The 12,050-nt window shown below is 41.0% G+C and overlaps 1 protein-coding gene across 2 annotated transcripts in view; it reads right to left on the reverse strand.

Annotated features, from left to right (window-relative positions):
- Window positions 1–6,937: 6,937 nt before the first annotated feature.
- LOC110850985 (transcription factor mef2A) overlaps window positions 6,938–12,050 on the reverse strand; it is a 41,555-nt gene continuing 36,442 nt past the window's right edge. For both annotated transcript variants that reach the window (XM_035852838.1, XM_022098602.2), the window contains 3 exons: window positions 11,693–11,940; window positions 9,927–11,533; window positions 6,938–9,792 (listed from right to left, as the gene is read on the reverse strand). In XM_035852838.1, coding sequence (XP_035708731.1) covers window positions 9,541–9,792; window positions 9,927–11,533; window positions 11,693–11,940 — 2,107 coding nt within the window. In that variant the 3' untranslated portion in view covers window positions 6,938–9,540. The remainder of the gene's footprint in view (window positions 9,793–9,926; window positions 11,534–11,692; window positions 11,941–12,050) is intronic.

The following is a 12,050-nucleotide window of genomic DNA, read 5'->3' on the forward strand; positions in this document are numbered from 1 at the left end:
TGGTTCGAAAGAAAGAAATGTAAGGGACAGGTGCTGCTGTTTTGCATGGACGAGGACGACAGATAATGAAATACATTTCTAATGTCCCTTGTCCTCTCCGTCGTCGTCGCGGCTGCAAAAAAATCCATATGTCTCTTCACTCACTGCTTCTTCCTTCCTTCCTACCTCTCACCCACCACCAAGCAACATTTTTCAATCCCAATTATTTATTCCCCTCTTTTTCTCAATTTCATTGTCACTCGTGGAGACAGTCCAGTACTTCGCCGCAGGTTGCTTGCTGCATGTCATGTGCTTCTTTCAACTGGAGGGACTGCTTGCTGATGCTGCTGACGATGAGTTAGGGTAGTCATCTTTGTTCACTTTCATCCTCTCCCTTCCTCTCTTTCTCTCTCTCTCTTTCTCGTATTATTAAATAGCAGAGAAAGAAAAGTACCCAGAGTGAGATGAAGAGTTGCCGCTGTTCTCACTACGCATTAGTGGTAGTGATAGCAATGATAGTATTTATGTAGCGATGGTAGTGCCCATTGTACGAATTTTCGAGCCCAGCTCGAAAATATGTAGGTAACGATTCCGGAGTCCACCGATCTCTCATTATGAATTCTCAAGTTTTTATCCGATTCCAATAAATCATGCAATTTTAATAGAGTTTGGCAAAGCTGGTTTAATCCAAAAGGAGACGGGAGAAGAGACCATTGTGCGTACAGAATGGTGTAATTAGACATTAAGGGTTAATTTAATTAGTCATTGGATTGGTTGCTTTGTTCTCCCTGAACCGGTGTGGATCGATCCTTCCTTCAACTTCCACAAGCCACGACGCTTGCTGTACAGTTCTGACATTGTCTTTTGTGTCACATACGCCGCGTGGAGCTCACATTTCAAAGGATCAAAAATACTCGAAATGTTCCAATGGTTTCATAAATTGGAACGAGTCAGAGGCAGCCATTCTGGGAGGCAATTGAACATGGCAGTGATTTAAATGGACTCAGTTCCAACTGGGCCCCCTGCATCACTAAATAAATGAGTATGTAGATATGTGAGATAATTTTCGATTAGCGGAGCACTTAGAGACAATGGGACAACCATGAAGGAATGCTCTCCCATTGTGTTTCGAACACAACAAGGACACGTCGCAGAACAAACTTGTTCCGACGGGTCAATCACATGCGACCAGGGGAAACAATTCCAGGAGACAAAGGCAGAACAGGCCGAGAAGTATCTATTTCCAGCCAAGTTGGCTGGCAAGAAATTAGGATTAAGAACATGGCATGATATGAAAAACTGCCAATTTGCCAATGCACCTATTTACATAATCTGACCATGCTTTCTCCTTGGGAAAAATGTGACTACATAATTTGCGAATGAGGGCGAGAAGCAAGCTGAATAGCGGAAGAGGGACGTGCATGTGTGTAGATATACACGAATGCATGCATGTGTCGCCTGAGCAGCATGAAGTTGGTTGGTTGGGGAGAAAGTAGTCCTGTTTTCACGGGAACAGGACTAATAAATAGTGGTGGACATGGCTGGAGTGTAATTAGAAGGAAATCCTGCCAAAAACAATGCACATACACACACATGGATGAGGGGAGGGATGGGAGAGAGAGAAAGATGAGCTTGGCTGGATATGTGGTTGCCAGGCAACGAGAAAGAGAAGGAAAACGATCCGGCGATTCCATTCCATTTCATCCAACAGTCATATAGCAGTTCTATGTAGCTCTCTTCGTCTTCTTCTTCTGTGACTCCATTAATAATGGGAATTGAGCCTTGGTTGTGGTGGTTGTCAACCGGGTTTGGAGACTGACCCCGAGTTTTTTTCCTCCATGGTGGTTGGGCATGAGGTGGTGGGAGGTGGTGGTTGGTGGTGGGCCGAAGAGGGTGCGGGGTATCCGGAACATGGAAAAAATCCATAAAATCGACTCTTGCGCCCCTGGACAAGAGAGGACGAGGACTAGCCGATGCCTCGTCACCCGGGCATTATTATTCCTCCCCACACACCAACACAAGTCAATACTACTCGCTCCAGCCAAATCACTTCCCTCTCATGAATAAATACTCCACCTTCGTCCACTCTGCGTCCCCAACTTCGGCGGCTACTTTCTCCTCAGGATCCTCGTGCCGCTGCTTCCTTCGCACCTCGTTCCACAAAAATTCCCAAACTCGTATTCCTTCACTCGCTTTCACAGCGGTGCTACTTTCCTCATCGGCCATAAATAAAGGACGGTGGCGATGGTGGTGGTGGTTGATGATGCACCACCCACAAAGTCACGCATCACTTTCGTAGCGCCTGACCATTCCCTTCTAGCGGTTGGATCATGAGGCATGGTTTTTCAATATTAGCTGCTTTCATCTTGGATCCTATTACACTTCTTTTTTCCTCTTTTTTAACACTCCATCAGAATGTATGAATTTCTAGTAAAAAATGCAACCACTTGTCTTGTATTTTAGTTTAGTAATTGTATACCCAATATTTGAAGAGAAATAATAAATACTTTTACTCTTAAAAAAATTAATATACTTATTTTCACCATCTTATCCTTTTTTAGACCTGTCTTTAAAAAAACGCTAAACTGCATAAAATTTCCTCACTTTATTTCCCCTTGAATGCCAAACTACTTTGCGTATTTAAATTTGGGAGTAAATGTCAATTTTCTCCCAGTGCAAATGACTCTTTTATACGACAGTTCAAGAATCAGAATTTGGTATTTGCGAAAACAACCCGTTTCTTGGAGAAATAAAAGTAGATAAATCCGCCGTTAGTATGTAGTATTTCTTTGCATTGGCAAAGTGCAATGGATTGAAAGTATCGGGAGAGCCTCGTCGGAGAGTGGAGGCGTTGTGTCGTCGTCGTCGTCTTCGTCGTGACCATTAGTACTTCTTCTTCTTCTTGCTGTGTGTTAGACAATGCGGGAGACAAATGGTTGTTGGTGGTGTGGGATGGGAGGAGAGCTGGCGTCGGAGATAAATCAAAGGTACAAAAAAGTGTTTTAGTGGAATGAGAGGACTGGGTGGCCGATGAAAAATTTATGATTTCCAATCCCAATCTAGTTGAGTGAGTTCCGCCATGATCAATCAGCGCCTTTATTGCATTACAGCCATCCAGAGCCAGCTTTTGTCATCCCCACTACCACTTTTATGTCCTTCGCCGCTGGGGCGTTCATCCAGCGTCGGAGGAGAAAACAAAATTACATACATACATATCCCACATTTTAGAGTAAAATGAGACGCAAGACCATCACTTGGTGGAGGCAAAATTAGTGGAAAGTATGCCGAAATTCATGAGGAGGTTGTCGAAGGGGAGGAAAAGTAACTTTCACTCGAAGGGCCGAGGGAATATTTTTCCTGGTGGAATGAGTGGATGTGTCCTACGACGTGGTATGTACGTATTTCTGGGCTGCTTTCTTCTGCTGGCCTGAGGGTGGACTGCAAATGGATGGAAAAAGAAGAAAGCATTGATTTCTTCATCGCCGTTGGTGCTCTTATTTACTTGGCCCGAGAAGAAAGCTCCAATCGAAAGTCGTCTCATAATTTATTTATTTCCCAGAAAATACGATTTAACGCAAATGCCAGCTAAATCAAAGATAAATCTAAATTTGACTGTGACCTTAGTTAACCTAAACGAGGACTCGGAAGGGTAGAGATAGAAAAGCACATCCTTATTTATTTTCTGACTAATCCAATTTTTCCTTCACCATTGTGTTCCAAGTCTGTACAAGTATTCAATTTCGTCAAAACTAAGACTATCCGAAGAATGAGACTTTGTATGAGGCAGGGACAGAGTAATAATCACTGCTCGGATTGGCTGTCCCATGTTTTCACAGACGCATTTATCCAAAATAACCTAATTTACGATGTTCTTGGGTTAATCAACAATCTCTCGGAGAAAGTTGGCATTACAACAAATGGCTTTAAGAGCTAGGAAATGCTTAATTTTGAAAAGGAAAGTCCGAGTGTGCTTATTTCTCTGTGTGTATTTTTTTACAATTCAAAATTATTTACTTGTGCATATTTATTTAGTTGACATAAGTTTTTAGCAAAATTCTGTATAAAATTTCACTGTAGCAGCAAATGTGTTCATTTTTACTTAATAATAAAAAATATAGCATACACTAACAGTAATAAAGATAAGGAATTAATTACCCTTTACTTTCGTGGTGTTGGGTCAATTAAAAAGTTTACCACGTCATTAATTAGCTGTAGTTTACCAAATTGGGGCTTTCACTTGGTTCTCACCATTTTTATACTTTATATCACTTTTCTTGAAAGCCCTTACAAAACTCCAATTTACCATAATTTACATATTTTTCACTTTTCTGTTTTTAGCACAGTCTTTTTTGTGCCTTCTCCTTACATTCACAAATATTTTATGAGTAAATTTGTTTTATCATTGCAGATTCTGGTGCACTAATTCCATAGGAATGATGTAGATCACGTTGTGGGTCATCATTTGAAGAAATCGCATTATTTAAGGAGTATCAACCTAAATTTTTGTTGCAAACAAGTCGTAAGGTAATAAATTGTATGAATTTGCACAATTATATCTTTCATGGAATAATATATTTCTATTATCTATTTTTAGATGGATATTTGGACTAAATCTACACAAGTCGAGCTACAATAAATAACCACGAAATTTTCATGAAATTTTTTTCAACAAAATTCTAGATTTATTAAATAATATACATTATATTTTTGTAACATGCTTATATCAACTTTTTTGAAAAAGTACAATAAAAAAACCTTGAAAAATGTCATGTATCAACTTGTTCAACGTCATGTTTATAGGTTGTCATACAACGAAAAAGAAAATGGCTGTCGTTTTTTCCCTAAAAAAGTCTGATTGACCAAGCAGAGAGGAAGCCCGTCTTGGCGACGGCGGCGGTGACGGTGGGGGTGCTTATGTGGTGGGGAGTCGAGGACGCGGAGTCATTTGATGGGCCGACGAAGAGGAGGAAACGACGACGACGACGACTACGACGCCTAAGAAGAAGACGGATAATGATGAGGGAGATTAATCACAAGTGCGTGGTGTGGAGCATCAAAAATGGGAGAAGCTTGGTCATTAGGAGAGAGTGAGAGAGGGTAAAAAATCGGAGACTGAGGAGGGAATCCGGGACATCTGGCTCACAATGGACCCGTGAAAAACGACACTGTCACTGGTGGCCATGATAGTCTCTCTCCCACCGAGGTCATTTTGATCAGGCAGAGAAAAAGAGGGGAGAAAGTTGGAAATGGATTTATCTGATACTGCTCCCAGATTAGTGAGAGAGAGAGAGCACAACAATCCTCAACGACGACGACCAAAATCAATACACCTTTCTCGGATTTTTCACCCACCCGGCTTCATGCATCATCCGCTAATGACACCACCACGTTCTTCTGTCGTCCCTCCCTCCCAGACTCGGTCCACCACCATCCAGACGTATACCACATACTACAGACTCTATATGAGTCACATCTTCCTCCTCTCTCCGCTTTATTGTCCTTTCTCCTCTCCCAGCCACCACCACTCGCTCCTCATTGAGTCCACGCAACAACTGTACAATTCTTTCCATTCCACAACAACTCTCTCCCCACCCACCCACACACCATCATCAGCCGAATAGACTATTGTGCCACACTGACTCGAAGCCATAATGCATCTTGCCCACCGGGATTCTTTTCCTTCCTTTCTTTCTCATATTACTCCCCAGCACATAAGTACATAGCTCCAGCCTGTAAAACACCATTCTCTTCCTCAGCAGAGAGAGCGACGGGAGAAAGCAACAACACAAATTGAACAAGTTTTCCCACCACCACCGCGCCTAATAACAGCAAAAGCCAAGAAATTACTCCATTACTTTCTCCCTAGAAATCATACTCATCATCAACACACTCCTACTCGAAAAGTCAGCTACTACTTAGGAACAAAAGTATCGGATAATGGGCTTATTAGCTGCGTAAATAGTGGATCAAATTGCCATCACATTTAATTCGCACTTTTTATTTACAAAACTTGTAAATCTGAACATGACAAAGCGGAAGTTGGTCAAAATTTGATTCCGACTTGCAACTGTAGCTCGTATCAATCTTAGCAAAGCTTTTAACCAATGGGATAAAGTTATGAATCTTGTAATTCGTGACCCCACCTGTCACCAGCTTTCCATTGGTTTGTGCTGGCCAGTGGTCAGTTTTGAAGTAGCGGGGATTGGTCAATAAACGCCTTGGTGGGTGGATTCCGGATGATGCTTCCGAAGTGGACACAAGCCAAATGGAGCCACTAACGAATCAATGCAACGGGCGACGGAACAAAGGAACGGTTGTTGGGGTTGCGAGATCTGCTGCTAGAGTTCCACGATTTCGACGGAGATGTCACTACCCACCCCAACCGCACAGATTTCCTCTCTCCCGATAAGCACACAGACTGCTGGTGAAGCTCGGATCACCGAAATTCTACCCGATTCACTCTCAGCATCCGGGAAAAGTTTGCTATTGTGTGTGCATGCATTAGTTGTTGAGAATTTCCACTTTCCACATCAAACAGCAACGCCACACAAAAGCTGCACAGGTCCGAGTTGAGCGAGTAGGAATATTATACACTTTTGTGAAACATGCAAACTTTGTGTAATTAATAGGCACTCAAAACTCTGGTTAGTGAGCTCAATTTAAAAATTCAGGAAACTGATACATTCTTTGGTGCGGTACGTGCCTTCTATTTGCGTATGCAGATTTAGGATGCAGTAAAAGTAGACATGGTTTTGACCGTCTCACTCCACCCCACATTCAATTTTGCCTAAGTAAGTGGAATTTACTGTGTGAATGAATGAATGCTGGGGTCATTGGACGTAATTGACATGCCGTAATTTTGACGGATTCTAATAATAATGCAAAGACGAAATTGAGATGAATAGAAAAGATGATGATGATCAAATTGATGATGAAATAAATGAGAGGAAAGCAATGATTTGTATATCTGCACACCTTGATTTTATTTATGATCGATCGTGCTCGTGAGGTGACCACAAAACGGACCAGTTAGTACGAAAACGATTAATTAATTATTATCTTCCTGTTATTACCATTAGCAGTATGTATAAAGGGCTAAGATCATCACTTTACCAATTCAAACATGACACTATATGTATAACTAATCAGCATCAGTACCAATGCAAATTCGCTATATATATTCTTATTACGAAATATGTACGAGCTACGGTCTAAACTATCGACATAATTATTATTACAATCATTATTATTTAGATTATTATTATTATTACTCATTCACAATCACTTGTATAGTTTAGTGAATTATCTATTTAGCTATTGTACATTTCATATTATGTCGTTTGGCTTCGGGGAGACAAATCATAAATTCGGAATTATATTAAAGAATGCATGGTGGTGGGTGATACAATAATTGTTAAAAAAAAGTCTGCACGATTAAAAGTTGTATTTGTATGTAAACGGCAAATTATACGCATTATTGAATATTATAGTGAAGAGAAAAGTTATGTATACCAATGAAAAAGTCACATTATTGAAATCACACACGTAGGTAAATAGCTATTTAAAAGTACACCAAAGTTACAACACCGGCTTATCAATTAAAATTTATTACTCTGCATATGAGCTGTAATTAATTCAAGTATATCGTTAGTGGGTATTTTTTATGATTGGATGATTATTTCTGGGGAAAACTATATGTTAAGTTCACTAATCACGCGGTAATTGTTTCTGTCCAGATACAAAATCCTACTTAAATTAGATTAGATTACACGAATGACTATCCTTCGTGGCAGTAGCAGTGTCTCCATGTTCATAATTTTTTACCAAAAACGATGCATGTATAAATAAAATAGTAATTTAGCGTCTAATAAATTATTATAATCAACGACTCCGTATAGCACAACTTATATCGGAAATATAAACCAGCCCCCACGAACGAATATCCAGTGTCAGAAACAACTTTGATATAAAATTAAATGAAAAAATGGGTGAAAATTAGAAGTGTAGGAACTTGAATTTTCTTTACATGACTATGTGAACTCCATTCATTCATTCCTGCAAAAAAGTGACCGTAAAATAACAAATTTCTAAAAAAAACTTAAATAATAACATTCATAGAAATACTTGTGTGACTCAATTCAAACATGAAATTCAATTATAAGAAAACAATAATAAATTTGCATTAGCAGTAAATTACATAAAATTCGTCACATGCAATTCACATGGTTGCATTAATAAAACATGAAGTTTCCACACACGTGTGTATGTAGAGCAGGAAAAACCAAAAACACAAGTATTCGTTTAAAATCTGCATTAAAAAGTATATTACGAAAAAACTTTGTCAATGTTTATAAAATGTAAAAATGACTGGGTCCTCGATTCTCCTAAAAAGGTCGTTGCGATAAATAATGATATGAGAAAGTGTAATAATAATAATAAAATTTTGTGAATTCACTATTAAATATTTTCTCTGTAAAATGTAACTCATCTAAAATCATGAATTTGTCGTCATACTTATCTTGCTGCTGCTAAAACTAATAATTTCCCGTGCTCTGCTACAATAGGCTAATGATACTTAATAATATTAGTAAGTGAACATGTGGCGATTGATTTTTGGTGTAGTAAAACCCTGTTTAATAGTTGAATTAAATCTCCATCGTCTCAACCTTCCCCTTCTCTCCCGTTCCTCTTTGCAGAAATAGTCGGATACTCTATTTGTATGTATGTACACTGTCTCATCATCAAAAAGTACATGAATTCCATATATAAAGTTAAAAGAGAAATATTATTACTATTATTGTTCACCGGTTCTCTCCATCAAAGCCTCGTGCATGGAAATACTGACAACAACCTGGAACTGGTATGCAACCGGGAAGACATTGGACAACGAACGAACGAATAATGAATGACCGACGACGTACTTTTTTTAATTATTATTATTATTATTATTATTACTATACTGCGTCGTCTTATTAAATGATATTTCTTTACAGAACTGGAGCGCGTTTTTCTTTCTTATCTGTACAACAAAGTCGTGGGAGTAAGGTTATCGACGATAGGCAACACACACGCGTCCACGGTGTTGATATATTATGTCCGTCTGCCTACTTTTACTTGTTATGTATTCATCTCTATTTAGATATCCGTCCAAGTAGAAGTGCTCTAACAACTGAATTGAGAATAGTGTGCTGTTGGTTGATGTGGTGTGCTTTATTATACCGCTAATATGTTTCCAGTGTTGATTGATTAATATGTAAATGTGCATGATGCTTACTGCAGCACCACGAGCGTTCCAAATTCCTCGCTCGTACCGTAACTATACCTATCTTCAAAATATATTATGAACTATGATGTATGAATGATGATAGTAAAGAATTATATGAATATGTACAAACGAAGCCATGACCAAGATTGCTTTCAGCGTACAAAATCTATACAAGGATTATATCTTCAAACATTTTACGCGGTTTGTTTTGTGGTTTTTGGGATATGTTAGTATAGTCGGGTGGGATGTGATGGTGGGAGGAGGCCAAATGGGAAGTGTGTTCCCCACGGCAAAAGTCAGGTGGTGTCTTTCGAGTTGGAATCATCCGTTTGATGATCCAATGAGGAGGAGTAAGACTGTTGTCCCAGCTCCAGTTTGACGGACGCTGCCACGGCTGCAGCCGCCAGATTGTTTTGGTTTACGACACATTTTCGCATGTGTTTTTCAAGCGTGGAAGGAACGGAGAAGGGCATGTCGCAAAAACGGCAGCGATAAACGTCCTTCCCAAGACGACCATGAGTTTTCATATGTCGGGTCAATTTGGAACTCTGAAATTTAAAGTAAGTAGCACATATTATGGATCAGCTAAAGAAACACAATAATGACCACTGCATACTATTTATGAGGATGATGACAGGATACAACAATTTTTATAAATGTAATTAATTTAAAGGGTCATTACCTGGGCACAAGCATAGCTGCAGAGTTCGCATTTGTAGGGCTTTTCTCCCGTGTGAGACCGTCTGTGGACGGTGAGATTGCTACAGTTTTTGAACACCTTTCCGCAATATTCGCAAGTGTCGTTGCGACGAGACTCTTTTTTCATTGTCCCCATTGAGTTGGACAATGGGGTCCCACTATCTCTTTCTCCCCTCGTCGCACGTTCGAAGCGGTCCGACTTGTATGACTTTTCTCTCCCCTCTCTCTCAGGTCTGTTGGGACCACCACCACCCCCACTGCCCGCCCCACCAGCACCACCGTCCAGCCCACTGCTCGGGGTTGCGTTGAGGAAACTCAAATGGTCTCGTGGGAGCCAGAGGCCGGCAGCATAAAGACCTTCTGGTGAATCCAACTTCATCCTCTTGTCCAACGCACCACTCGCGGGGTCAAATGGGAACTGAATGGGTCCGCTGGGAGTCCCTGCACCTTGACCGGGATGAAGAAGGTCAAATGGGGGCCCAAGTCCGGGCACCATGGGTGGAGAATTCGGACTTAAGCCATTGGGTGTGGATCGATCTCCGCCACCACCTTTGATCAGTTTAGAGTAAAGTTGAGATTCTTTGAGTGCTTGTCTGTAAGCTTCACTGTATTGTGCAATGTTGTTGAGTCCAAACCGATCTATAAGTTCGCCCACAAGGGAATTCGAGTTGGATGAGAGTCCACCACCACCACCACCGGCAATACCACCATTATTTCCAGTGTTCTCTTTGTCTTTACCTGGGCGTCGAGTGAGATCCTCGGGCTCAGAATTTTTATTAGAGTCCACCTTACGACTTCGCTTCACTTCTGGCTCTGGTTCCGAATCGGATTCGATGTAATCGTCATAATTATCTTCTTCATCAAGGGATGATCCGTCGCCTGACTTTTCGTCGTCGTTATTTTCAACTTTCTCTTTTAGATGCATGTTATCATCCCCATTCTCATTATTATTGTTGTTGTTATTGTTATTGCCAGTACCACTGCTGGTGTTTGTCATCAAGGGGCTGGATGAGGAACGCTTCAATTTTAACCCTTCATATGGAAGATTGTCCTCTTTCTCTTCTTTCGTGTTGTTATTGTGAACAGACTCGCTGGTGAGGTTGAGTGACTCCTCTGCATCATCAGAACTTGATTTTCCCAACCGAGTGGGAGAGATCATATTGGCAGAATTATTGTTGTGCTCAGAGTCTGACTTATTGGACTCAAAGCCGAGGTCTTGGTGACTTGATGAGCTGGAATTGGGACCTGAGGAGGTGGTTCCTGTACCTGCAGATACACTGGATCCTATACCCGAAGTTGGTGGGGTGGGTGTGCTAGCGACAGGACTGGAACAATCATTCACTGGAGAATCCTCAACTCCAACACCACCAGTGATTATTCGGGGGTGACCACTTATGATGGCGTCATCTAAATCCATGGGATGTCCATGTTGAGAAATCAAATGCCTTCGTAGCCGACCACTGGATGTAAAATTTTGGCTGCATTGTGGACATCTGTGTGGAGCGTCAGAGGCGTGTGTTCTTCTATGGGCTACTAATGTGCTTTCGAATCTGAACCGTTTGCCACACTTGTCGCATATTTTCCCTTTCCCTGTTGAAGATGCAAGACAGAAAATCAAATAAAAATGTCAAACCATGGGAAGTTTGAGACGTATGTACGTACGTAGAGTAATAGGATACAATTTCAATCAATAAATGCATGCATGTCTCGAAAATGCGTAAATACATAAAACAGTGAATATGATCTTACCATCGTCCGGAGAAAGTGGGGAGGGTGGTGTCATCACTGGTTTTCTCGAGAAGCCTGGTGATCCTGGGGACGGGGAAACACTGGATCCGCCAGCAAGTTGTCTCAGTCTTTGGGAGTAAAAGTCCATGGGTTCCCCCACGCCAGAAGAATTGTTGGAATTTCTCACTGCTGCGGCTGCTGCTGCTGCACAAGCCAAATCCAGGGCAGTTCTCGGGTCAAAAGGGAGATTGGGCAAGGGTCTGAAGTCACTGTGGAGAAAAAGTGGGTGGTGATGAGGGTGGACAATATGGTTCAGATTCATAGATTCGACAGAAGAAGTGGGAGTAGTAGGAGTAGTAGTGGCGGTAGTAGAAGAAGA

Source organism: Folsomia candida, unplaced genomic scaffold (assembly GCF_002217175.1).
Source record: "Folsomia candida strain VU population unplaced genomic scaffold, ASM221717v1 Fcan01_Sc006, whole genome shotgun sequence".
Lineage (NCBI taxonomy): Eukaryota > Metazoa > Arthropoda > Collembola > Entomobryomorpha > Isotomidae > Folsomia > Folsomia candida.